The 27,784-nt window shown below is 43.7% G+C and overlaps 3 protein-coding genes across 3 annotated transcripts; all 3 read right to left on the bottom strand.

Moving 5' to 3' along the window:
• Positions 1 to 1,394: 1,394 nt before the first annotated feature.
• Positions 1,395 to 10,868, bottom strand: sh2b1 (SH2B adaptor protein 1). The gene is made up of 10 exons (XM_079178129.1): positions 10,731 to 10,868; positions 7,029 to 9,120; positions 6,634 to 6,735; positions 6,331 to 6,422; positions 6,174 to 6,256; positions 5,412 to 5,567; positions 4,475 to 4,686; positions 3,627 to 3,801; positions 1,951 to 2,041; positions 1,395 to 1,556 (listed from the first exon to the last, which is right to left on the bottom strand). The coding sequence occupies exons 2-10, from the start codon at positions 8,751 to 8,753 to the stop codon at positions 1,535 to 1,537; spliced, it is 2,658 nt and encodes an 885-aa protein (XP_079034255.1). The 5' UTR covers positions 8,754 to 9,120; positions 10,731 to 10,868; the 3' UTR covers positions 1,395 to 1,534.
• Positions 10,869 to 12,117: 1,249 nt separating this feature from the next.
• tlcd3ba (TLC domain containing 3Ba) lies at positions 12,118 to 15,586 on the bottom strand (the record flags this gene model as incomplete). The annotated part of the gene is made up of 6 exons (XM_079177998.1): positions 12,118 to 12,433; positions 12,885 to 12,994; positions 13,110 to 13,205; positions 13,555 to 13,768; positions 14,952 to 15,035; positions 15,468 to 15,586. 6 exons carry the CDS (start codon positions 15,584 to 15,586, stop codon positions 12,232 to 12,234), a joined length of 825 nt encoding a protein of 274 aa, XP_079034124.1. The 3' UTR covers positions 12,118 to 12,231.
• A 3,361-nt stretch (positions 15,587 to 18,947) lies between these two features.
• nlk1 (nemo-like kinase, type 1) lies at positions 18,948 to 27,717 on the bottom strand. Its single transcript, XM_079177825.1, has 12 exons — positions 27,044 to 27,717; positions 26,011 to 26,434; positions 24,925 to 25,054; positions 24,762 to 24,817; positions 22,941 to 23,047; positions 22,520 to 22,605; positions 22,168 to 22,377; positions 21,520 to 21,621; positions 20,907 to 20,993; positions 20,608 to 20,806; positions 20,418 to 20,511; positions 18,948 to 20,025 (listed from the first exon to the last, which is right to left on the bottom strand). The coding sequence occupies exons 2-12, from the start codon at positions 26,316 to 26,318 to the stop codon at positions 19,977 to 19,979; spliced, it is 1,428 nt and encodes a 475-aa protein (XP_079033951.1). The 5' UTR covers positions 26,319 to 26,434; positions 27,044 to 27,717; the 3' UTR covers positions 18,948 to 19,976.
• Between the last annotated feature and the right edge of the window lie 67 nt (positions 27,718 to 27,784).

Below are 27,784 nucleotides of genomic sequence, written 5' to 3'. Positions count from 1 at the left end.
AAAGCATGAACCAGCAAACGTTTGACACTTAAAAAAATAACTATCAACATATTTTAAAAACTTAAATTTAAAGAACAAAGTGAACGGAAAATGCTAAATGTGGCAACTTAGTAAATGTAAATATTTCAATCAGTGTTTAGAGCTAGTAACGTTAGCAGCACCGCTAACGGCTAACGGCTAACCGACGAGGTTCACTTCAGTTGCATCATGATGCCTTCAGGCTCTGCTCAGTGAACATGAGTACTGGCTGAAGCTACATTATAACGTCATCATGATGTGTTCACATGTAGTCTGTAAAATGTAGTTTTGGTGATAAACTTGAATAAATCCAGTAGTTTGAAGGAGATGTTTTCAGATTAATATATTAAAGATGAATTAGAGATGAATTATGATGTTTAACTTCTAACACGAGCTCTAAACACATTATTATAATTCAGTAAAAATAATAATGACAATAAAAACACAATAAGTTTCCTTATCATTTGAATTGAGTGTTTTTATGAAAATAACCACTATAGATGATATATCTTTATGATTTAAAGTGACTTCAGAGCGGGTGAAATGACTTTTTGGGACGATGGTGAAAGATAACAAAAACAAAAACGATCCATGTCGGAAAAAAAGTTCTATTTTCCGTATTATGTGATCCGTTGAGTATCACAGCAACAAACGTTAAATATTTTATAAAGGAACTAATCCTTATTGAACCTGTTCTTACGTCACAAACGCAGGAGCTTTGGCCCCTCTGGGCCTCCGTACCCGACGTCTGCAGAGACGTCCGGCTAGCGTGTGGACCACGGTTGAGGTATCAAGACTGTCGGCTTCGACCCTCGAGCTCCGTTTACTGTTCACCACCAACAACAACAACAACAGAGCTCTGCAGGAGTCGAGCCGGCAAAAAACAACAACACACAAAGCTTATCGGACTAAAAACATAAACAATTAAAAAAGAAATGTACCGCTAGTTAGTGTTGTAAAGCTGCTCTCCGTCTTCTCTCTCTCTCGTTTAGTGTTAGTACTTTTTACACCTCCTCCTCCTCCTCCTCCTCCTCTCCTCCTCCACCTTGCTAACAAAATAAAAATACTGGTTATGAATGGCTATGATGTACGCCACCTCATCCAATCTCACATCCGCTCACACACACACACTCAAACACAAACACATACACACTACTCCTCCTCCTCCTCCTCCTCCTCCTCCTCCTCCTCCTCCTCCTCCTCCTCCCTTCATCAGAAGAAGGAGTACTGGTTGTCGATGGCTCGTGGTGCCCTCGCTCCCTCCCTCTCCTCTCCTTCCACAGCTTCTAGTTGGCGTAGAGGAGTGTCTCTCTCCTCCCAGTCTTCCACACCTCCTCCTCCTCCTCCTCCTCCTCCTCCTCCTCCTCCTCCTCCTGTCGTCATCGTCGTTGCCATGGTCACTGCGGCCTCCCCACCTCCTCCTGCGTCCTCCTCCGTCTCGTTTCCTCGCTCTTGTGGAGGAGTGGGCGGCGGCGGGCGGCCCGGCGGCAGCGGAGGAGGTGGAGGCTGAGGAGGGCTACGGGGTCTGCTGGTCAAGTCTGCAGGGACAGGAAACAGAAGAAGAAGAAGAAAGGAGGAGAAGAAGAGAGGGGAAATGAGAGAAAAGTGTAAATAAAGGGAGGAGGAGGAGGAGGAGGAGGAGGAGGAGGAGATAAGGACAAAAGTGTAGTGAGGAGTCGGAGGAGAGAAGAAGAGAAAGTGACAGTGAGCCGTTAAGGTGGAAGAAGTCTGTGGTCATGAAGTCCATGAAGTCATGGAGACGGTCCACTTAGAGGCACACACACACACACACACACACACACACACACACACACACACACACACACACACACACACACACACACACACACACACACACACACACACACACACACACACACACACACACACACACACACACAGTGTCTCTCACTTGAGTCCGGTCTCACTTACACACAGTCAGAGATGGGTGTTGATGGAGAGTCGGGATGGCGCGTGGTGATGACATCACAGACTGTGGGCCGACTGCCTGCTCTGTCCCGGCCTGTAGAGGATGAGCCAACGGACACAACAGAGGTGAGAGGTCACAGAGGAGAGAGCGCTGCGGGGGGGCGTCAGTGGTTCAACACCGACTACGTTTACAACAACATTCCACTCTTACTACCAATATGAGCTTTAGGTCACCAAAACAGATGCTTTTGACACCCTAAAATGGATCGTTTGGGAAAAAGATGACATCATCTCCTTAATTTGCATAAAATATAAGAAGTGGACATAGTCATCGTGACGTCACTCGTTGGTTTGTGGACGTTTTGAAGCCTCGAGTTCCGCGGCTTTGCCGTCGCCATCTTGATTATATTTGCAACCAGTGAACAGGAAGTGACCACATCTGGACTAAGGAGCGACGTAGAGATCTGTCAATCACTGTGTAGCCCCGCCCCTAAAGCATCCCCTGCTTTATGGTCTGTCTGACTCTAAATGGACCATCATTTACTAAATGAACATCATGCTGTATTGAAGAAGACTTGAAACTAGAGATTGAGACCATAAACTCATGTTTACAATGTTTACTGAGGTAATAAATCAAGAGAGAAGTAGAGTCATTTTCTCATAGACTTCTATACAACCAGAGGAGTCGCCCCCTGTACATAGAAGTACATAAAAGAGCACAACACACTACTTTAGATTCATTATTGAACTTTAACATAACAATAAAATTAATCGCGATTCAAAATTGTAATCGTTGCCCAGCACTAATATTTTAGTAATATTGTGGATTTAGTTCCAGCAGACACACCTTCATGGAGGTCTTCCAGGTTTCAGACTAAACTCACAAACACAAACAGAAGCTTACAGCTCATTTTATTTAATCACATAACATCTGTTTAAGGGATGTGACGTCTTTCTCACGCTGGTAAATGGTTACAGTGTTTACGTCCGGGGGCTTTTATTGTGAAAGGTAAGAACAGAAGGCGTGGCTCTGGTCAACGCCCCCTTTGTTTACGTCTTGAATAAGTCCGATCTGCTCAACAACGATCAGTTCATTTCTATTCGCAGCTCAAACGCTCAGATAAATTCATTATGTTCCAGTTTTTGCCGCTTAATCTTAAAGTTCTCATGACAAAAAAACGCAGTTAAAAAAAATGTCTCGACTGTGAATTAATCGCACCAAAAACAAAAACAGAGAAAAGGACGACACTAAAATGTAGTTTAAAAGACAAAAACTTTATCAAAATCTGGAAGAACGATGGACGCACGCTGTCAGCATATAAAGAGTCAGAAGAATTTAAATTTAAATGTTCAATATAATCTGGGAAAAATAAAGTTTTCTTTAATTTAGACTCGAGTTAAAAACTTACCGAACAGGATCATTTTTTGTTTCACTGTATTTTGAATATAAATGTGGTTTAATTCGACCATATGTGTATTTTTGCTCTTTCTTTCAGCTTGAGAAGTGATGATGACGTGATGATTTGATGAAGGAATGAGATGAGGATTAAATCTCTCACTCTATCTAAACTTCTGTAGTGTTTGTTAGTGTGATCACATGTTTTATGAAGGTGTGAAAAAAACTGCTTCGTCTTCTTCTTCTGTGTGTTTGTGGGCGAGGTGTTCGCTCTCTCTCGTACCTGGCTGACGAACGGCGGTGGCGCCCACGAAGCTGATGAGCGTGACGTCGGAGGCGCCGCCGGACTCCAGGGGGATCGGGTGCACCCGGAAGTGCTCCAGCATGTCGAAGATGGACTGGAACCAGAGGTGCTGCACTCGGCACTGACCGTCCTCGTTCAGGGACAGACGCAGGTGCTGCAGAGGAAGAGAGACGGGAACGTTTTGAAGCAACGAGTTCGGTGATTTCGCCGTCGTCACCTTGTTTTTCTTGCAGCCAGTGAACACAAAGTGACCATATCTGGACTGAGGAGGAGTGACATAGAGACCTGTCAATCACTGTGTAGCCCCGCCCCTAAAGCATCCCCTGCTTTATGGTCTGTGTGACTCTAAATGGACCATCATTTACTAAATGAACATCATGCTGTATTGAAGAAGACTTGAAACTAGAGATTGAGACCATAAACTCATGTTTACAATGTTTACTGAGGTAATAAATCAAGAGAGAAGTAGAGTCATTTTCTCATAGACTTCTATACAACCAGAGGAGTCGCCCCCTGGTGGACACTAGAGAGAATGCAGCTTTAACACATGAAGCTTTGGCTTCTCTTTAATGAACTGGAGGTTTGCTACCTGATCAAAAAAAGACATTTGAAGACTTTTTCTGTCATTTTAACAAACCAAACATTGGCCCTCAAGCAGGAACAACTTGTACGAACAGATTTGTTATTTAGCGGCTTGTATGAGTCATTTAGTACGCAAGTTACTAAGTTGGTGATAAGAGTTCTCGTATCGATTAAATCCTAACGATACACATCCTTATTGAGGACACGCACACATGTTGATCAGGGAGCTGGACTCCCAGACTCACCTTGGCCTTGCCCTGGAAGTTGAAAGTGAGGACGTATTCTCCGCGCCGCGTCTCGCTCTGGCGAACCAGGAAGACTCCGTGGCTCGCCGGACCTCCGGCCAACACCAGCTGAGCGGCCTTGAGACGGGACAAGGTGCCGTGGAACCACTGACACTCGCTGAGCGGGTGCTCCACCGCCTCCGCAGGGGTCACCTCCGAGAACAGGAAGGAGCCTGGACGATGGTGGACGGAACATATTGACACTTTAGAGTGTACATGAAGTTTTAACGTTAACCATCAGAGTGTAAATAAAGTTTTAACGTTAACTATCAGAGTGTAAATAAAGTTTAACGTTAACCATCAGAGTGTAAATAAAGTTTAACGTTAACCATCACAGTGTAAATAAAGTTTAACGTTAACCATCAGAGTGTAAATAAAGTTTAACGTTAACCATCAGAGTGTAAATAAATTTCACTGACTCAGTAGAACTTGTGTTTCTAGTCTCTGATCTCTGATCATGTTTCATTGTAATCAACCAATCAGAGGAGAGCTAGTAACATTAGCAGCACCGCTAACGGCTAACGGCTAACCAACGAGGTTCATTCAGTGACATCATGATGCCTTCAGGCTCTGCTCAGTGAACACGAGTACTGGCTGAAGCTACATTATAACGTCATCATGATGTGTTCACATGTAGTCTGTAAAATGTAGTTTTGGTGATGAACTTGAATAAATGCAGTAGTTTGAAGGAGATGTTTATGAATATGAAACAGATATTAGAGATGAATTATGAGCTGTTTAACTTCTAACACGAGCTCTAAGAACATTATTATACTTCAGTAAAGATAATGACAATAAAAATACTATAAATTACTATAATAAAGTATAATATTTAGTATTTTTGATGGTTTACAGACTTCAGAGATTGAAATCAGTTTTTGTTGTTTTAAATGAATACCTGTGGCGTCTGGCGTCTCAGCAAAAGGTGTGCCGAGGCTGACTCCGCCTCCACCGAGAATCCGGCCGTCTGGTTCGTCGAGAGGGGCTCGAGGTGGCAGCTCCGGTGGGAGAGGATCCATCAGAGGGGAGGAGCCTCCGATTCCTCCGTAACACACTGACAAGAAGTTAGTAAGGAGATAAAAACAATAGAGGTGTTAAATGTTACGTCGACAAGTCGAGGACGAAGTCGTCTCAAACTAAACGTCTCACAGACAGGATTCAGAGTCATGAATCAAAAGAGAGTTTATTCTCTGATAACGTGACTTTAAAGGGACAGTGGTGACTGTTTCTAACTGTAGTTTAGAGTCTGCATTGGATCTGTTCCACAGGGATCCATCCTGAGACCACTGCTTTATTAAAGGGTTAAAGTTCAGATTCACACTGACAGGTGGAGGCAGCAGGAGACCAGCAGCTCCTGTGTTCTGAGGAGTTCAATCTCTGTTTTAGTGAAGTCTGGTGACTTTGAAATCAGAAACGGTTTTAATAGATAAATATATACATTTACTCTAAAAGACAAGAGAACAAAGATAACAGCTTCAGTTCTCTGACAGCAAAGTAAAGAAGTGAAAATATTCTAAATATAGCGTTCACCTGAACTGATTCTTTTAAGAGTCTAAAATACATCCACAGCAGTACATTACTGTGTATAAATACCTCATACAGACGTACTTCTACACATCACTACTGTCACTTTAATGAAACTCTAAACTTCCAGACAAACCTTGAGAGAGACGGTCAACGATGTCAGCCGTCCCGCTGATGTCCAGCGGCCCCACAGAGACGCCTTCAGCGTCCTCCTGCTCACTGTGAGGACACGGGCAGTGTGAGTTCATGTCGTCCCACACATTCATGCATTCATGCATTCATTCATTCATTACCTGAGGCAGATGCCGTTCCTGATGTCGCTCAGCCAGGCTCTCATCTGAATGGCGTCACGTGTCTCGATCACGTACTGCGCCGTCCCCTCCAGCTGTGAGCGAGGAGGAGAAGAAGTGCAGGACTTTTACTGGTACCAGAAGTATTAACACCACAGAGTGATCTTACATTAGAGTTCTCTCCATGAGGAGTTTAAAGGAATAAAACTAATATATTGAATAAATTGCTTCATTTAAGCTGAAGCTCTGACGGAGGACGTCTCTCACGATACAAACATCAGAGTGAAGGACTCGAGGAGCGATTACCTGCAGCAGGAAGGTGTTCTCCTTGTCGGGGACCTCCAGAGCCGTGGTGCTCCTCACGTCCACCATCGAGCAGCAGGGGACGGTCAGCCGGGGCTTCGTCGACTGGAGGAGTCAAACAATCAGTCACAGAAAATAATAATAAGAATAAGAATAAGAGAGGAGAGGAGAGGCTGGTTGGTGTCATCATAACTGTGTTGTTCTGCACTAAAGACGTTCTAGTTCTCTCTACTTCTAGTCATGATGGTTCTGTTTCCAGAGAGGAGCAGGACTTTTATTTTGAAGTGAAAAACGAGGCCACAGAGAGAACAGTGAGCTGATCCCTGAGACTGTTTTGGTGTTCAGAGGGTTAAATGAAGCCGACCTGCTGACTGTGAACGTGCTTCAGTGTTACTTACTTTAGGTGGGATGAAGAACTCCAGGTAGAACTCCTCTCCCCGCTCTCCCCCCTCCCGGTCTCTCTCTCGGAGGACCAGACGACACTTGTGCCAGCGTCCTCCTCTCCAGGGGACGTTCCCCCCGATGACCAGCGGCTGCACCGGACCGGCGGCGGAGGCCGACGACGAAGCCGATGCCGAGTTGTTGTTGTCCGCGCCGTGATGCAGCAGACCGAACGAGAAGCCCGAGAAGCCGTGGCTCCCGCTGAACTCGTCGGTGGACGAGCTGACGCTCACGCCGCCCTCCCTCACCAGCCGGCCCACCTTCCTCGGAGGTCCCGCGCCACCGGCGGCGGCGGCGCTGCTCGGGGGCAGCGTGGAGGAGGCGGAGTGGGGGCCTCCGGCGGTCGGGGTGAGAACGGGAGGAGGGGATCGAGACAGCCGGAGCTTCTCCAGACGATGGCTCCACTTCTCCTTCTCGCCTCCCTCGCCGTTGCTCCGCCGCCGGTCCCGGGCGGCCTCCGAGAGAGACAGGGAGGTGGCGCTGCTCGAGGACGAGGGCGGCAGCGAGGAGGAGGAGGAGTGAGGGAGGGAGAGGGGCATGGACAGGGAGACGGGCATGGAGGAGGAGGTGGGCGTGGGAGGCTGCGTACCAGAGTTCCTCTTGGAGCTGGAGACCAAGGCGGCGTCCTGCACGCCCATGGTGTAGCTGTAGCTGGAGGGCAGCGGGCTCTGGGCCGAGTCGCTGGACGAGCTCCTCCAGTGCAGGATGCCCCGCACGCTGCCTCGCACGCTGCGCCCGACGCTCCGCAGGGAAAAGCGCTTCTTCAGTTTGTTTTTGGAGTTGGGCGTGCCGTTGCCTTTGGAGTCCAGCGGAGGAGAGGAAGGTGTGATCTGAGCGGCGTAGGAGGAGTCGTCCACCTCTGCGGACTCTTCTTCTTCTTGCTCTTCTGGCTCCACGTCTTCCCCGACAGACGCCACCCCTAACCAGCTGTCCTCCTCTTCCTCAACCGGGGCTTCCCCATTACCAGGGGCGACCATGGCGCCTCTCTCCTCACGCCTCCCGTTGTTCCCTCCCACGGAGGAGCAGCACGACGACGAGGAAGACGGCGGCAGGACTTGGCCGTGGGCGTAGGAGTCTTGAAACCGGTCCCCGCAGCGCGTTTCCAACACCAGCCGTGTTGGCGTTGGCTTCGATAGCGCCCGCGTCGTCGCGTTGGTCGCGGCACACGGGAGGACGGCGCCCCCGGACACCGACAGGGGCGAGACCGCCTCCTCTTCCAGGGAGGTGGCGTCTGACTGGGGAGCCCAGCTCGCCATGTCGTCCCTCGCAGAAGGAGAAGCGCAGCTCGGCGGGAGCGCCCCCTCCAGCTCGGTCTGGAAGTGACGAACGAAGCGGTCGGTGAAGCGCCGGCAGAAGGCGGCCGCCGAGTCCGGCGAGTAGTGCGGGTTCTCCAGGAGAAACGCCCGAAAGTGACGCGCAAAGTCGCCGGCCGCGACGCGGGCGTGGAGCTCACAGAACTCGGTCCAACTCAGGCACGGCGAGGGCGACGGCGTGGGCGTGTCCGACAGGGAGGACGGGTGAGCCTGAGGGGGCGGGGTCACCAGAGGGGGCAGCGGAGGGGGCCGGGGGGAGAGGGGCAGCATGGAGGGGGAGGGAGGGGAGGGAGACGGGGAGGGGGAGGGAGGCAAAGGGGAGGAGCTAGCCGCCCGCGGGCTGGGTGGGGTTAAGAGAGAGCCGTTCATCCCGATTGGTCGATCAAATCACTTCAGAACAAACGACAGAGAGCTGGAGTTGAGTGCTCAGCTGGGGGGGGGGGACGGAGGGCAAACACGGCACATCGGTCTAATAATTTACAAATGAGTGTGAACTTAAGTGTTGTGCTCAGCCCCATCGAGAAAAACTAGACTTGAAATGCACCGGACCCAGAAAAGACGGGGGGGTAGAGGGAGGTCACAGACGGAGCTTCTCCTGCTACATTATTTTGTGCGATCTGAATCCTTCTGTTCTTATCGTCGGGGACTGAGACAGCTGGTAGATGGATGTGTGTGATTCACGAGGTCGGCACCCTCTTCACCGACTGTCAGACATCCAGAGAAACGCGGCCACATCCTGGAAGAAAACACAAAAACAGAAACAAACCGAGTTCAACTTCAGTTTATTTATACTGCAAACCAGCAGAAAGGGAATATAAAGTCAGAGACACGACACACGATAATTAAGAACGCTATGACAACAATAACTAGTTCATCCAGCCAGTGAAGCTATACGGGATCAAAGAACATCGGGTCTTTAGCAACGATTTAAAAATCTCAGTTGGAGTTTATTCCACTGAAAACATGATATGAAATCTAGCAACATTTAAATCACCAACATCTAAAGAGTCGCACGGAGGATTCTGAACTCAGCTCTGGTTTGTGTAGATGTTAAATGGAACACATTCTGATGATGTTACATTCATAGAAAAGATGATTTGTTTACATTCTTGAATAGTGTCTTAACGGTGAGAAGAGAGGAAACGCCTCCTGCCATGAAGATAAAAACACCCCGAAGAGCTCCGCACCAAACTAATGAGGAGTCTAAGTCTGCGTTATGTACCACATGTACACCACATTTCAGAGGTAGAGAACGTACCAACTACAGGTATTTAACAGCCTATAGTTAAACACAACATATGATCAGTTAACTAACAATATGTGTGTGTGTGTGTCTGTGTGTGTGTGTGTGTGTGTGTGTGTGCCTCATGTAATAGTGTAACACTCCCAGAGGTTGTTCTGCTGCATACTGAGTATATTTTCATGATAATACTTTTACATGAGAAGGATTTTCAGTATGTTAAAAGCAGGACTTTTATTTGTATTTTTATATTTTCACATTACCAGTTTTACTGGACATTAAACCTGCATGATCACCTTTTATTATTTAGAGGATGAAACATCTTAATGAACTAAACATCTGGTTAATAACCAGATGTTTAGTTTGATATTTGTAATTATTGTAAACCATTTTACATCCATGTGATGATTGTAACCACACACATTTACTGTACATGAGTAGAAATCTGAGGTACTTATACTTTACTTAAGTATTGTCTTTATTATTATTAGTATTAGTACTTTTACTGTAGCATGGTATTATTATTGTGTGGTATTAGTACTTAAACTGTAACATGGTATTATTACTGTGTGGTATTAGTACTTTTACTGTAACATGGTATTATTATTGTGTGGTATTAGTACTTAAACTGTAACATGGTATTATTACTGTGTGGTATTAGTACTTTTACTGCAGTAACGGAGCTGAATACTTCTGCAACAACAGATTACTGATCACTAACTAGCAGCAACAAGCCTTAACATCACATTCTCACTTGTTAGCTTGCTAACATGAACTAGCAATGTGAGTCTTTGCTCATTCAGCTCTCTTTAAAGACGTGCAACGTTCGCTAATATAAGCTAACAATAGCTAACTAACGTCAGCTCGCTCACCGTAACCTGCTGTCGATTAGCATCTTTATCTGGTAGACGTGGTTTTATATATACATCATCATTGTGTGTGACGCCTACTGACACTGAATCATCCAACAACAAGCAGCTACCACGAAAAGATTCTTCGCTAAGCTAAGCTAACCGTTAGCCAGCTAGCTTAGCTATTAATAAACCAGCTAGCTTAGCTAGCCATCAATATTGCTCCACCACAAGTGTTGCGTGTGTTTTCGCTACCTGTATAATCACAGTCCGGTGTTTTCCTCCGTGTCTTTGTGGCTGAAACATGGCATCACATTTCATCATTCTTCCAGCCTACAGAACGGAATAATCATTGTTCGTAGAAAAAGGTTGTTGTTGTTGTTGCTAAATATGAATATTGCTATTTGCCTTGCCTGGAATCACTTCTTCTCGCTCGCTGCCTCTGACTCTCGCGAGAGTTCGCTCGTTAGGTCGGTGGTCGGTCGTTGACAGCTGCCGTTAAAAAAGAAGAAGAAGAAGAAGAAGAAGAAGAAGAAGAAGAAGAAGAAGAAGAAGAAGAAGAAGAAGAAGAAGAAGAAGAAGAAGAAGAAGAAGAAGAAGAAGAAGAAGAAGAAGAAGAAGAAGAAGAAGAAGAAGAAGAAGAAGAAGAAGAAGAAGAAGAAGAAGAAGAAGAAGAAGAAGAAGAAGAAGAAGAAGAAGAAGAAGAAGAAGAAGAAGAAGAAGAAGAAGAAGAAGAAGAAGAAGAAGAAGAAGAAGAAGAAGAAGGGGTGAGGGGTGAGGGGTGAGGGGGAAAAGACCCGCTGGATTTTAATGGATGAAACTGTGACGGTAAAATCGGAAGAAAGACTGAGAGGAAACAAGAGAAGAAGAAGAAGAAGATGTCCGCTTTTCCTTTGTAAACAGATAATTAAAGACACTAACTAACAGACAATGGTGGTAAAAGTACCAATACCACATGGTAAAAATACTATGTTACAGTAAAAGTACTAATACCATATGGTAAAAATACTATGTTACAGTAAAAGTACCAATACCACATGGTAAAAATACTATGTTACAGTAAAAGTACTAATACCATATGGTAAAAATACTATGTTACAGTAAAAGTACTATGTTACAGTAAAAGTACTAATACCACACTGAAAATACTCCGCATAAGAGTACTAATATCACACTGTATACTAAGTACTCTGTTCCACTAATTGATTAATGGACTAATCTTTTCAGCTCCATATTTATTCAGATGAACGAATAACTACTTGTTTATTTTCATGTTTGGTTTACACAAATCTTCATTTGATACTAAAGCTGTCAGATAAATGAAGTATAAGTATAAAACTCAAATACCTCAAATTTGCACTTAAATGTACTTTGAGTAAATATATTTAGTTACTTTTCACCACTGCTGTTTGACCAGTTGTTCACCTCAAAATTATAACAAATACATTCAAATGATTAAAAGGAAAAACAGCAAATCCAAAACAACAACATAATCCACACAAAGCTGCATTTACAGTAGTTTTAAAAGGTTTAATTACACTTTAATTATTAAATACAACAACATTAATATTCTGGGACAATTATTTCGATAATTTCAGTTATTCAAATATAACATTTAAATGTTTATCCTCATAATCAGATTGTTACAGTTGACTTATTGTCCTGATCAATAAGTATTGATCGTGATCATAAAGAGAGAGAGAGACCTGCTCTCTGAGTCCACATTCATCAAACATTCATAAAACATAAAACTTGTTCACGGTGATTTCTTTACATTTTGACCAGAGACCCGGCAGCAGTCGGTCTCGGTCGGGTATCGAACCGTCGACCGTGAGCGGAGAGCTCCTCTGCAGATCAGCGTGAACCAGTAGAGCTGCAGGGGCCACAGCAGAGCGGTTCCCAGGTTACACTGCCACGGGGCCTCCAGGGGCACCAAGTACACCGGGACGGACGCATACCTGGAGCGCAGAGCAGAGCCGGTCACAACAACAACAACAACAACAACAACAACAACAACAGAGACATTCATGTTGATTCATCTTTTCTTTTACTTTCTTCTTTTTTTTCAACTAACAAAACATAAAATATTAGGAAAGCAACAACATAAAGTACTAATATCACACTGTAGAAATACTCTATTACAGTAAAGGTACTAATACCACACTATGAGAATACTCTGCATAAGAGTACTAATACCACTCTGTGCAGTAAGGGTACTAATATCACATTGTATAAGTACTGTGTTACAGTAGAAGTACTAACAGCACACTGTATAAGTACTCTGTTCCACTCATTGATTAATGGACGAATCTTTTCAGCTCCATATTTATTCAGATGAACGACGTGGAGCAACAACAACAACAACAACAACACACAGGTGTGACTCCCTCATGAACTGAAGTCTGTTACCTGCTGTAGGCGAAGTACAGGTACGGGAAGAGCAACACCCGACAGGTGAAGAAGCTGAGGAGCAGGAGGACACCGTTGACTTTGTGCAGCAGAGTGTGCTGCTGCTCATACTGACCGGAGGAGGAGGAGGAGGAGGAGGAGGAGGAGGAGAATTTAACTTCATTAAACTTGAAATAATTATTTTATCATCACGTTGATCTGGAGTTTAAAAACACGTCAGGTCACCTGGATCAGGACTTTCCCCAGACAGACGAATGGCGTGCTGAGCTCAGCAAGAAACAACACACCCTGAAAGAAATCACCTTTACCCTGCCTCCAATACTGACACACACACACACACACACACACACAGACACAGACACACACACACACACACACACACAGACACACACACACACACACACACACAGACACACAACATTATAAGTATCAATTGGAGTGTTTCTGTATTATAATTTGCCAGATGTACCTAATAAACTGAATAGTGCATATTTAATAATAATATTATTAATAATAAACAGTGCAGCCTCTGGTGGACACTAACAGTACTACAGATTCATAATTCATCTGTATGCAGTCAAACAATATGCTGATGATTGCCCTCTCCTCAGATGCTAACGCTAGCCGTGAGGCTAACCCTGGCTACTAGAGGAAACGTTTCCGTAGTTACCAGTGAGGCGGGGAAGCAGAAGGCCACCACGAAGACGTGATGCAGCACCATGAGCTTCTCTCTGCGCAGGTAACCGCCCACCTTCCACCTGACTCCGCCCACCTCCTCGTGACCTTTGACCTGCAGCCTGTGGCAGTAGCACAGGAACATGGCGTAGATGTCGTAGGCGAAGTAGGGCGTGGCAAACAGGATGTAGGAGTCCGTCAGCCAATGGCTGAGCAGGAAACAAGATTGTTGACGTATTTATTACCTTAAAGATCTAAATTCATAAATGTTTGTTTACTGTTTGTTTTAACAAAGGTGTAACATGTAGACTTTGTTGGGCTGTTTCCATAATAAATCTTTAAAGTTACTGTTAGTGTTGATTCTGTCGCCCCCTGTGGACTAACGTGGTAGTGTTTCAGAGAAAACCTCTCATGTTACTGCAGCAGGGTCCACTTGTGCTAATTAATGAATGAATCTATTAATTCATGAATGGCTAAAGTATCAGCTGACCTGAGAGGAGCCTTTTAAATGATCAGCTGATTTAAAATCAACTTACTTTTATTTTGGATTCCCTCGTTAACGTTTCTTAAACATTGAGAGTTTTGTTGACTTCATTTAAAAGCAGCTTCTCTCTGAACAGCAGCTGCTTCCCAGAATGCATTGCTGCATGAGTCTGTGGTGTGATTTGATAAACAAATGCAGCTGAGACGAACCTCCACTTTGACTAGGAAATGAAGGAGCCGACAGAGGAAACGACTCCCTCCCCCCCCCTCCTCCTCTTCATCGTTTAGTTTCCCATCATGCTCAGCGTGCAGCAGATCTCTGTGAGCGTCTTAGAGACTGAAATAGCTCCGACTGTGAATTAGCTTAAAGACCGACTGGTTTTAATTCAAACACACCTTCATGAGGAGATTCTCAGCTACATCAGTAATATCCCAGACGCTATTAAACTTTTAATTTAATTACATTTTTTCTTCTTCTATAGTATTATTTTTATAATTTTTTATTATAAGTACTATTTAGTTTTATCTTTTCTTTACAATTAGTATTATTTACATTATTATTTACAAAATGATCTTTAAACTGACATAAATATCGATGAGGTTTGGTGTGAGTGGAGTTTGATTGTTATTTTATAAAGTTTTTAAACAGAAGATGAACTTGTTTACTGATAAAACTCTTAAAGATATAAATGAAGTTCTGCTGATGTAAAGCTCATGATATTAAACATTAATAAATCTCATTGTTTCCTACTGAAGATGTACATCTTTAAAAACACAAATATAGAGTTTCAGAAATTTGTAGTTTTCATCAAACGTTTGTTTCGGGACTATTTTCAGCGGCGGATGAATCTATGTTAAAATAACCTACAGTGTGATGATGATGAAGATGATGATGAAGATGAGTCTCACCTGTCCTCCACGACGTCTCTGCAGGACGAGACGATCAAACATCCGACTGAAGACGCCATGACGGCCTGAACGGACGACACGAGACTGAGAGGAAGAAAGAATGTGTTTAGATCTTCATCTTCATCATCATCATCATCACCATCATCATCATCATCCTCCTCATCATCTTCATCCTCATCATCCTAATCTTCATCATCATCATCATCACCCTCATCATTATCGTCATCATGTTCATCAAAGTATTTTTAATGGTGGTATGAGTACTTTTACTGTCACATAGTATGTATACAGAGTGGTATTAGTACTTTTACTGCAGTAAAGGATATGAAACATATTTACAAAGAAGTTTGCTGTTCAATTCAAATCTGAATCTGAAATCAGATTTAAACAAAAACAAACAACTTTATTTACATTAAGTGAATGTGTGTGTGTGTGTGTGTGTGTGTGTGTGTAGGTCTGTGTGTGTGTGTGTGTGTGTTTTGATATGTGTGTGTGTGTGTGTGTGTGTGTTCCTACCGTGTGGACGCGATGACAGCATCTCCGTCGCTTCGTCTCATCAGGTGTTTGAGAGTCTGTTTGGACGTCAGGAAGAGTCCGGGGAAGACAACGCAGCCCGCAGCCATGAGGCCCCACATGGTGCTCTGAGAGAAAGAGAGTGTGTGTGTATGTGTGGATATGTGTGTGTGTAGGTGTGTGTGTGTGGATATGTGTGTGTAGGTGTGTGTGTTAAATGAGCTCAGAGGAGGATCAGCTGGGAGGAGCTGCCACCTGTCAGAGGAGGAAGAGGAGGAGGAGGAGGAAGAGGAGGGACTGTAGTACAGGTTGGAGGTATTTGTACTTTACTTGAGTATTTCCATTTTATGCTATTTTGTATTTTATACTAATTTAACACATTTAGTTACTTAAAAATAGAATCAATTAATAAATGATATAAACATAAGAACTGAGAATAAGATCATTTGTTGTATTATGTTTAAATATGCAAATGAGGCATTATCTCATTAAATAAACGTTCAGAACATAAATCTGAACGTTGAATAAAACTATTTCGTTGAAATATTAGAAAACTTTTACTAAATAAAAAACGTGTTTATTTTTTCTACATTTTTACTTTTCATTCTTATTTTATATTCATTTTGCTTTGTGTAGTTTGTAAATATGTACATTTAATATAATTTGTTCCTTTTGTTTATTTGCTGCTATCACTGTTTTTATTAGTTTTATAATAACTACACTGTTCTGTTTCAATAATTCATATTTATATAAATAACGATTTAAAACACATTGAACAGAAATAAAGTAATGAAGTGATTATTCATCATTATTATAAAGTCTCACAGTTAAAGTTCATTAAATGAAATGTTTTTTAAAATTAATTTCATTATAAGAAATTTAAGATGAAAAATTAAAAAAGGTAAATTAAACATTTTTTTATAGTAAACTAAGAAGACACTAATACACATATATATAATTTATGTATTGAACGCTATATTTCAACTATTTATTTTGTATTCATCAGTTAATTTATCAATAAATATACATTATTATTATTTTTATTTTCATCACTGATTTAATTATTAGAGATATTGAATATTTTCCTTATTGAGTCTGGATCAGTAATAGTTCATGTTTTTAATATAAATAATTCAACAGAAACTAAAATATGAGATATTTTGTATCAATAACATCTTTAGAAGTCGTTTCACAGACGCATTGATCTGAACAAAGAAAAGAGACGCGTGAACATTATGAATATTATCCAGTGTCATTTATTTATTCATCATTCACTACTTTAACTCAAAACATTGTTTTTTAAGAAATTCAAGTATTTGTTGGGAACACGAGTCAGAAAAACAAAACAAAAAACTCTTTTTTTTGCTAAAACGAAGACAAAAACAGTTTCATATTTATAATAAAAACATCAAGTTTCTTTTCATAGAAGAAAAACGAGTCTAATCTCTAAACATGACCAGCCGCCTGTCTCTCTCTCTGTCTGTCTGTCTGTCTGTCTGCAGTCACAGCTGATCAGCTGATCACAGGTCATCTAGTTTGAATCTCTGAAGGATTTCTACTCAACAAAGAAAGAAAAAGTCAAAAAAAGGAGAAAGTTTGATTCATTGTTCCCTAAAAATAAATCAAATCTTCTATAAATCTAAATATGTTTTGATTATATTTAGTATTTCAGAGCGGAAACGAAAGCTGATGAAATGTTTGAAGTTTGTTTGTAAAGAGACTCGTCTTGTTATTTAAAGTCAAAGTTTAAACATTTTCTATAAAACGTTTCATTACTGAAGATTCATTTTAGTTTAATATGAATATTAGTTTAACATCTTTAGGGGACAATCATCAAACGTTCTCCGTGACTCTAAATCTGATCACAACAAACAGAAAAACTAAACTTCTAATAAAAATCACTTCCTGAAATAAATGAATTTAATAAAAAAAGAAAATGACAAAATGTTTGTTTTCTTCCTCGTCAAAACCAAAACGCTCTCCAGGAGAATAAATATACACATGCACATTTACAAGTCAGCCTCCGAGTCTCAAGGGACCCACCAGGAGGGGCCCCCAGGGGGGCTCAAAGGGGACCCCCGAGGCCTTTCAGGAGGTCCAGGACATGAAGAAGAAATGAAAACCAGGCGGTTCCTTCAGCTCTCAGGAGCTTTAAAAGTAAACGAGACGATAAAAAGTCCTGAGATCCTTTAAGAACGGTTCCTACAGGACTTCCTGCTGGCAGAGGGGCCCCACAGGAACCAGGACCCAGGAGACCCCCATAGGACCCAGGAGACCCCCGTGCTGGTTTCACATGTCTCCCTGCTTTGTGTGTTTACGTGAAGTAAGGAAGTGGTTTCGTGGTTCCATTAAATGAACAGATTCATTAAATGATACTCAGACATAATAAAAGCTGAACAATCATCTAAAAGTGGAGACAAAAAATATTTTCTTTCTTTTGGTTGTCTTCCAATTTTTCCCCCATTTTAAACACATCGGCTTCTAAAAAGTCGGAGCGTCTTTGAACGCACCACCAACCATCACCACCACCATCAGCTCTACTGGAGCTGAAATATTTATTGATTTATTGGACATAAATTCACTTCCAGCTTCAAAGTAAACTACTGAATAATAATAATATTAATAGCCGACTATCAGTCTGCAGAACGTATTTTAACGTTTAGCAGTCAAAGAGTGAAACATGTGAAACCCGCTCGTTGAAGAACTCGTTTTCATTCTCTTCACATTTCCACTAAACTTCTTACAGTGTTGAATCTGACTATTAACTAATGATCCAGGATCAGTAAACCGGAGCGTCCTCATCGTACAGTTCGTTAGTCCATCAACGGGGCACTCGAGCCAGGAACTACAACAGGAAGTCCTAAAAACTACAAAGTAAGAGGAAAACAGCAGACAGCAGCATTTGACCGACGACGTCCTTCTGGGAGAGAGAGAGAATTCTCTTCTTCTCGTTTCTCTCTGGAGGTTCGAGGTAACCGTGAAACAAAAAAAGGGGCGGAGCCACACACTCTTCAACAAACACTCAATAAATTAAGAAAAAAAAAATTTAAAAAAAGGAAAAGTAAAACGTCACTTCCTGTTCCTCGTCTGGGAGGAAAATAAAAACACGTTGAAATGAGAAGAAGAAAACAGAAAGAGGTTTTCTTTCGTTCTTGTCGTTTTTAACTGCGTTAAACTGACCAGATTAGAGGAAACTAAATAAAGATTAAGGAGCCGGGGCACGTGGGTAATATTCCAATATTAAAAAAAGTTGTATATTTACAAGAAAAAAAAAGGAAACCATCTGAGATTAAAGTAGTAAATGTACAAGAAACACATTAAAACAAATCTAACTAAAATTTTTTTTTTGTAAAATAGCAACAAAAAAAGTTAAAGAAAAATTTACGACTTAAATCTCAGAATATTTTTTTTCCTCAACTGTACAACTTAACCTAAACATGTTGAGCCCCCCCCCCCCGTAATTATTATTTTTAAAATGACCCGAATACGCCGTCGCACACTTTCCTATCACAACTTTCAAAATAAAATACTTGACGTCAGACTTCCTGTTTCCTTCTTCAGGCGTTAAACACAACGCTGATCCAGGACCAGACATTTCTCCCCGAGAGGAACAAGAAGCATCGACGGAATAAGAAACCAAACAAAGGTAACGGTTTGTGGAGAAACAGGAAGATGAACTGTGGTTAAAACCTGCTACATCGGTTAGATTAACCAGTGAGCGATGCGTTCAAATGCAGTTTAACAAAAAGGAGAAAACCTCGGCGGTTGATGGAGTCGTGTCGCGCTTGGGATCCGGTTCGTGGTCGTTATTTTTACCGCCTGTTTAAATTAAACCATATTGCACACGGCTGGAATGACTTCAAAAAAGAATCAGCTAAACAATCCTAGCAAACAATTAAAAGCATTATTTCTTAATGTCTCTACGAACAAAATCCAAATCTAGTACCGAGTTCCTCTAGTTCCGGTTCCTCCTCGAGCGCTTCAGCAGCATTTATTCATTTACTTAATTCAGCACCGGGAAAAAACGCTGCGAGCATATCAGCTGTTTGGGTCGATTAGAAGCTAGTTTTCATGTTAGGATGAAACTAAACAAGGAGGAGGAGCTCAGGAGGAGGAGCTCAGGAGGAGGAGCTCAGGAGGAGGAGCTCAGGTGAGGATCTCAGGGGAGGAGCTCAGGTGAGGAGCTCAGGAGGAGGAGCTCAGGTGAGGATCTCAGGGGAGGAGCTCAGGTGAGGAGCTCAGGAGGAGGAGCTCAGGAGGAGGAGCTCAGGTGAGGATCTCAGGGGAGGAGCTCAGGTGAGGAGCTCAGGAGGAGGAGCTCAGGTGAGGAGCTCAGGTGAGGAGCTCAGGTGAGCAAAAAGAGAACAAAGAAAAATAATAAAAAGGACCCAAACTCTTCGGTATTTTCACTGCAGATGAAAATCTTTTCTGGAACTCTTGCTGTCGCTCCTCGTGAGGAAGAGGAGGAGGACCCTTCATCTCTCCTCCTTCCTGGACACCTTGGAGGACCCTTCATCTCTCCTCCTTCCTGGACACCTTGGAGGAATGCCATGCAGTGGACCTGAGGACACAAGAACCATCACCCACCTGTCAGAGGGGCTTCAAAGGGTCTCTACGCTGCAGTGACCCTGGTGGTCGTGAGGTGAACTGCAGTCTGCATCACACAGCAACCAACCCCGGAGCCGTGCCGCGTAGCTAAGCTAGCCAGCTAACTTTAGCTTAGCTTACAGTTAGCTAGCCGTCTCTCGCGTCGCTCTCGCTGGCAGAAAGCTGTCGTTAGTTTTACATCTTTTGATTTGAACCTTTACCTCATTTGTCATAATAAATACGTTTGGCTCGCGTTAGCTGGTGGCGATAACGTTAGCGAGCTAGCTGTGACTTAGCGTCGCCGACTGTCTTTGGTACAAACAATAATAACTCGTATTTACGTCTAGATGACGTTATTTCGTTTACCTGATGAAGGTCTTGAACGCAGCACTCTGAGGGTTGATGCACAGCGGCACTCGTTTTCCCTGCTGGTGCTCCGTGATGAAGCGATGGATCAACTCTGACGGGACACATTAAACACACCGTCAGCCACGACGAACCGACAGAGAATCTGGTGCTACGAGTAGTTCAGTTCTAAGCAGGAAGTGACGCCCACCTTTGCCCTGCCACACGGACAGCAGGCTGTTCTCATAGCTGTGGCTGAACGGGCGCTCGGCCACCGGCTCGAAGTCGCGGGTGTAGACGCGCCCGCTGGGCACCGAGTAGCAGCACTGACACATGCAGGTGTGGTAGCGCAGGCGGCCCTCGTCCAGGTACGGGTGGGAGAGGGCGTCGCTGCCGGAGATCCGCTTGGCCTGGAGGTGAAGAGACGCAGAGAGAGAGGAGAGCTCAGACACAAGGTCAAGAAGAAGAAGAAGAAGAAGAAAAAAGATGTCTGTCGGTGCCTGAACTCACCGGGTCGAAGACCAGCATCCGACAGAGCAGGTGGATGGCCTCGTGAGTGGCTCCGTCAGACAGCATGTAGAGCACCGACAGCGACGGCTGGAAGATAAACAAACACGGTCAACAACACAGACGGGATGGAAAAACATCTCCAAAACTACACCGTTTATCACAACCAGAAGCTGTAAAAACTGTCATCAGATTTTCATCTTTCCGACGGTCCTTGAACACATCATGTGTGATAAACGCTTCGGTCAGAAAAAACAACTAAACTAATGTGATGTCATTGATGACGTTTGTGTCTCTCCGTCATCTGAGGCACATACATATTCATATTTGTTATCACAGACTCAGCAGCTGGATTATAACTTCATGTTTCTATTTTTGGCGCCACAGTGAACTCAGAAAACTAAAAGAAAACTGCATTTAATTTCATTTAAAATGATTTAATTTATGCCAGTTTAAACAACACATTTGATGGATTATAATTACTTTTTACTTCCTGTGTGAATGAAAATAAGACCAACATGAATCCACGTTTCATATCTTCTGCTGCTCGGTCTGGAGGCTTTAACATGATTTAGATCTTTATCTCCTCAGAGGACCAGGTCTGTGGACCACGTACCGGTTTGTGTGGCCCCCTCAGGATGTGGGCTCTGGCTCCTTCACAGGCCGACGACAGAGCCGACAGAGGAGGCGTCCCCAGCAGGTCTGTGATCAGGTCCAGCTGGAGGACAGGAAGTGAGTTAAAGACGGAACCACATCGGACCGGATGAATAAAGAACACGACTTAAATAATGTTTGTCTTCTTTAATCTCATCTCACTGGCTGGATGTTAGAAGGATATCATAATAATAATAATAATAATAATAATAAATGAATTAAAAAAATACATTAAAATATTTAAAAAATAATATTTAAAAAATAATATTTAAAAAATAATATTTAAAAAATAATATTTAAAAAATAATATTTAAAAAATAATATTTAAAAAATAACTTAATATCATTTAAAAAAGTTAATAATAATAAACAAATGTATAAATAGAAAAATAAATACATTAATATAATATTTTACAAATAACAAATAAATTAAGATGTGTGACCCTCACACAGTAAACCCTCATCCCTGACTGAAAGGCGGGCGTGTCCTCTACCTGTGACCCTCACACAGTAAACCCTCATCCCTGACTGAAAGGCGGGCGTGTCCTCTACCTGTGACCCTCACACAGTAAACCTTCATCCCTGACTGAAAGGCGGGCGTGTCCTCTCACCTGCTGAATGGGGCTCTGAGCCTGGAAGAGGATGCGTCGTCCCAGCAGCTCTGCGAAGATGCAGCCCACTGACCAGACGTCGATGGCCGAGCCGTAGTGCCGGCAGCCCATCAGCACCTCCGGGGCCCGGTAGTACTGAGTCACCACCTCCTGGGTCATGTGACGGGTCGGGTCGGGCTCCTCCACGCGGGCCAAGCCGAAGTCACAGATCTAGAAACAGACAGAATCACGTTCAGGAAGTTACTTTTAAACAAGGACTTGGATACCAACAGGTTCTTGGATATGAACTCGTGTCTTTTGGAGAAGCCGTTTGGTGGTTTCAGGGTTCTGAACGTCGTTTTTAAGTGTTTACCTTCAGCAGACAGTTGCTGTTGACCAGCAGGTTTCCAGGTTTGATGTCTCGGTGCAGAATCCCAGCAGAGTGCAGGTACTTCAGACCTGAACCACAAACCCAGTCAGCAGCAGTTCACTCACACAACCTGCCGCCCAACAACACGTTGCATCTACAACATCGTCCTCCCTCGAGTGTGGAGATAGATATTCATATATACTTAGTTTTTAAATGTATCTCTTTAAAGCAGATGTTGACGTTTGGCCTTTACAAAGCCACCGCTGGAGTCTAAATCCACAAACAGAACACTGATGATATGAAAGCAGCCTGATGATCATCAACGTAGAACATGAACACGTGGAGCACAGCTGCTCCTCACAACTGTGATGTTCATGTAGGACCTGAATGTGGAACCTGAACCTCTCGTAGCGAGTGTGAATACCTCGGAGGATCTGGTAGAGGAACACCTTGATGTGGTCGGTGGTGAGCGGCTGAGGAGACACGATGACTTTGTGGAGGTCGCTCTGCATCAGCTCTGTGATCACGTAGCTGACGAGAAGTTCAGCAAAATAACCACGTTCAAGGAGACAAGGAGCCGCATCGTGTTGAGATATCTTATCTCTCTATAGATATATAATAGGTAGATAAGATATCCACTGGTGACCAGTGACGAGCTGCGTTTAGAACACAGAGGCTACATGAAGGGAATTAAAAGGACACGACGGTGAGAAGAGGAGAAACTGGGACAGAAGGTGAGAGGAAGTCAACGTGTGATCGATACGAAGGTTTAACCCTCTGAACTCCAGAACACACTGGTGGGATTAGAAACATGTTTTCTTTAATCGACCGCTAAAACTACATCGTTCATCAGTCAGAAGCTGCAAAAACTGTCATTATCGTCAGATGTTCATCTTTCTGACGGTCCTTGAACACATCATGTGATGAACGTTCCTGTCAGAAAAAGAAACAAAACTAAGCTTAAGATTGTGATATTTAATAAAACATTTTATTCTTCATGTTTCATCATAAACGTCTCCGAATAAAGAGTTCACTGTGAAACTATGACGTCATGATTGATTCATCTGAGACCAACAGTCATGTGACCACAAGAGAGGAGAGGAGAGAGAAGAGGAGAGGAGAGAGGAGAGGGGAGGGAGGAGAGGAGAGGGGAGGGGAGAGGAGAGAGGAGAGGGGAGAGGAGAGGAGAGGAGAGGGAGGAGAGGAGAGAGGAGAGGAGAGGGGAGGGGAGAGGAGAGAGGAGAGGGGAGAGGAGAGGAGAGGAGAGGGAGGAGAGGAGAGAGGAGAGGAGAGGGGAGGGGAGAGGAGAGGGGAGAGGGAGGAGAGAGGAGAGGGGGCAGGAGAGAGGAGAGGGGAGGAGAGAGGAGAGAGGAGAGGAGGAGAGAGGAGAGGAGAGGGGAGAGGAGAGAAGAGGAGAGAGGAGAGAAGGGGGAGGAGAGAAGAGAGGAGAGGGAGGAGAGGAGAGGGGAGAGGAGAAGGGGGAGGAGAGGAGAGGGGAGGGGAGAGGAGAGAGGAGAGGGGAGAGGAGAGGAGAGGAGAGGGAGGAGAGGAGAGAGGAGAGGAGAGGGGAGGGGAGAGGAGAGGGGAGAGGAGAGGGAGGAGAGAGGAGAGGGGGCAGGAGAGAGGAGAGGGGAGGAGAGAGGAGAGAGGAGAGGAGGAGAGAGGAGAGGAGAGGGGAGAGGAGAGAAGAGGAGAGAGGAGAGAAGGGGGAGGAGAGAAGAGAGGAGAGGGAGGAGAGGAGAGGGGAGAGGAGAAGGGGGAGGAGAGAGGAGAGGAGAGGAGAGAGGAGAGAGGAGAGGAGGAGAGAGGAGAGGAGAGGGGAGAGGAGAGAAGAGGAGAGAGGAGAGAAGGGGGAGGAGAGAAGAGAGGAGAGGGAGGAGAGGAGAGGGGAGAGGAGAAGGGGGAGGAGAGAGGAGAGGAGAGGAGAGAGGCTGAAACATGTCAATAGTTTTATAGATTATATTGTTTTTCCAATTTTTGTAAAAGAAATGATGAAATAAATGAAACGTGTGTTTCTTTCTTCTTCAATGATTAATGTCACTAAAGACGTGTTCTAGTTCTCTACTTCTAGTCGTGATGCTTCTGTTTCAGAGAGGAGCAGGACTTTTATTTTGAAAATCAAGACCACAGAGAGAAAAGTGTGACAGGAGAGGAGCTGCTCTGATGTTCAGAGGGTAAATAATAACCGAGGGTGTGATTCTGACTTTTGATTGTTTTTGTTGTGACATATGAATAAAAAGGATACATTTCCTCAAAGCAGTCGATCTGTGGAGGCTGCAGAATGTCCAGCGCCGACAGAACCTGCAGACAGAAAAACAACATTTAATGCCTCTTTGATCCCACTGACCGCAAACGCCTCGTCTCCTCCTCCTCCTCCTCCTCCTCCTCCTCCTCCTCCTCCTCCTTACGTTGTCGTGTTTGAAGAAGCAGAGCATCCTCAGCTCTCTGAAGACCCTCTTACAGGAGACCAGGTTCTGGAAGACGTTGGGCATCTTCTTCAGAGCCACTTTACGACCGTCTCGTGGATCCGTGACGGACCTGCACGACGGTTCAGACACAAAGTCAGAATTCATCTGCAGCTAAAGTTGATAAAGTTGAAAGGTTCTTTTTTTAACAAACGCGAGGATCTGCTGCTTCTGTGTTTCATACGATAACTAACTGAACATTTGGACTGTTGGCCGTTTGAAGAACATTTCATGTTCTCATTGAGAAAATAACTGGAAGATTAGTCGATAACGAAAATAAATGTAAATCTCTGCAGGTTTCTTTATCTTTTATCTGATTTACTGGATTCTTTTCATTGCTGATGATCATGTTTAGTGTCTGAGGAAGAGTTGAACACTGAAGATACTTAGATATGTGTGTGTGTGTGTGTGAAGAAGTTCATTTAATATTATTTTATTATATTGTATATATTGTTAATTTTAATATTTCATGTTTTACTCTGTTATTCGTATTGCTTTGCCTGTAGCTATAAATGCTCCCCTTGTGGGATTAATAAAGAAAGTAACTATCCCTCCGTCTGTCTGTCCATCCATCCATCCACCTATCCTCCATCTATCTATCTATCCTCCATCCATCCATCCTCCATCTATCTATCCTCCATCCATCTATCTATCTATCCTCCATCCATCCATCCTCCATCTATCTATCCTCCATCCATCCATCTATCTATCCTCCATCCATCTATCTATCCTCCATCCATCTATCTATCCTCCATCCATCCATCCTCCATCTATCTATCCTCCATCCATCCATCTATCTATCCTCCATCCATCTATCTATCCTCCATTCATCCATCCATCCATCCATCCGTCCTCCATCCTCCCACCATCCATCATTCCATCCCTCCATCCATCCCTCCATCCGTCCTCCAGAGAAATGAATTGAAGATAACAACAGAGATTCTTCTGCTTATCATGAGGAGATTATGCATTTATTTTAAGTCAACATCAAGCTAAACACCGCTATGATCCTTAATAATGTTTCTTTACCAGACGACCCCGAAGGCTCCGTAACCGATGGGCCGGTCGGGCTCCATCTCTGCGGGGCTCGGCACCTCGCTGGCCGGGTTGCTGTAGGGCTGAGGCACCGCCGCCCCTCCCCCGGTGCTCCCCCCCATAGCCGTGGGGTGGCGGGGCGTCCCGGCCGGGGCGGTGGGCCCGGTCAGGCACGGGGTGGCGCTGAGGCCCGTGGTCGGAGCTCCGCAGGAGGAGTTCACGCAGAAATACTTGTGGCCCAGGTCGGAGCCCGGAAACAAGTCTCCACAGACGGTCTGACGGCCGGCGCCGTGAAATGCCATCACTCCTCTCACCAAAACCCCAGAAACAGTCCGCGATGTCCGCACCAAGCTGCTGCTGCTGAGCGGCTAGGAGACGAGGAAACACGGATCCACACTCAGCATGATCCCTTCGGTTCCTGAGAGGGAAGACAGGAACACAAACCTCAGATTCAGAGTTTTACTGCGAGAACTTCAGCAGAGAATTCATCTGCAACTCATGTTATTTCTTTTACATGATAACAAACTGAATATTTGGGAACATGGGATGGATATTTAATTGATGGTGAACATAAATTGTAAAATTAGTAGATAATGAAAAATGATTGCAGCCCTACCATACAGACAATTAGGATGAATAATATGACGGAAGATAAGATAATGTTTTATAAGACACAGAGAATATAATACGAGTATGTTCCAACGAGACAACGCTAATTAAAGGTCTTTAAAAAGTAAGAACTGTGCAAAAGTAATTATTCATAATGAATTAATTAATAATATATTTAAAAAATACAAATGCTAACAAAAGTTAAGTCCAGCAAAAGGTGATGAAAAAGTTAAAAAAAGATCTAAAATAATGATTACTCTGGTGAATATAAAATTAAAATAAAGTAAATATATGACATAAATAAATATGTACACAAAAAACACATTAAAAGCCTAAAACACGTTGATTTAATATCACATTCACTGCTTCACACACGTTTAATGAGCTACGTCTCCGTTTGATTTGTCTTTGCCCTTACCTGGTTGATTAGTGAAGCTAATCGGTTAGCTTAGCTAGCAGGATCACAGCTAGCGAAGTTAGCCGACGATGGTCCAAAATATTAAAGATAAATAAATGTTCCACTCGATGATAACCTCAGACACACTAGCTGGAGAGTAATCCTCACTTAACACACGCATATGATTGAACGTTATTGTTTTTATTAATGTTTTAAATGACGGATAAATTAAAAGATAAAATCCAGCTAGCTGCCGTGCTAACCAGCTGTTCGTGCTAACATGTCTATGACCCACATAACTAGCATTGGTTGGGAACAGTGACCTACATATTAAAAAACATCTATTTTGATAATTTAATTAATACACGTATAGAGAAAAGCCCGGTTAAATTAATGAGGGCATGTGGCGCGGAAACACATTTTTTTTAAAAAGCCGAAAAACACCGAATTATTCTAGCGGAGCTGCTAACTCCGGCTAGCCGACCAGCTAGCTAGCAGCTAGCAGCTAGCTCCGGACTGCTCGCTAGCTGGCCATCGCGTCGTGATATCCAACCGAACAAGCGTCCCATAAAGACGATGGTTTGCTGTGATTTCATGGATGAATATGCGTCTCATCCAGGAGTCCTTCTGGTGCTCTGCGGTATTATATATATATTATATATATATATATATATGTATGTATTTAAAGATCTCCGGTCGCTTCCACACAACGGCTAGCTGGTTAGCTTGTCCAGTAGGAGGAGCTGGTAGAGCCGGGTGGGG

This window comes from Pholis gunnellus, assembly GCF_910591455.1.
Source record: "Pholis gunnellus genome assembly, chromosome: 17".
NCBI lineage: Eukaryota > Metazoa > Chordata > Actinopteri > Perciformes > Pholidae > Pholis > Pholis gunnellus.
This window is presented reverse-complemented; position numbering and strand designations above follow the sequence as displayed.

What these genes read in the sequence shown, in the direction of transcription:
- sh2b1 (XM_079178129.1), bottom strand. Translation starts at nt 8,753, where the DNA reads ATGAACGGCTCTCTCTTAACCCCACCCAGCCCGCGGGCGGCTAGCTCC. An exon ending in AGTTCTTCATCCCACCTAAA is followed by an intron (nt 6,736 to 7,028) that starts GTAAGTAACACT and finishes TGACTCCTCCAG; the next exon opens with TCGACGAAGCCCCGGCTGAC. An exon ending in ACTTCCAGGGCAAGGCCAAG is followed by an intron (nt 3,802 to 4,474) that starts GTGAGTCTGGGA and finishes CTTCCTCTGCAG; the next exon opens with CACCTGCGTCTGTCCCTGAA.
- nlk1 (XM_079177825.1), bottom strand. Translation starts at nt 26,318, where the DNA reads ATGGCATTTCACGGCGCCGGCCGTCAGACCGTCTGTGGAGACTTGTTT. An exon ending in ACAGCAACTGTCTGCTGAAG is followed by an intron (nt 22,378 to 22,519) that starts GTAAACACTTAA and finishes GTCTGTTTCTAG; the next exon opens with ATCTGTGACTTCGGCTTGGC. An exon ending in TGAGGGGGCCACACAAACCG is followed by an intron (nt 20,994 to 21,519) that starts GTACGTGGTCCA and finishes TTTATCTTCCAG; the next exon opens with CCGTCGCTGTCGGTGCTCTA.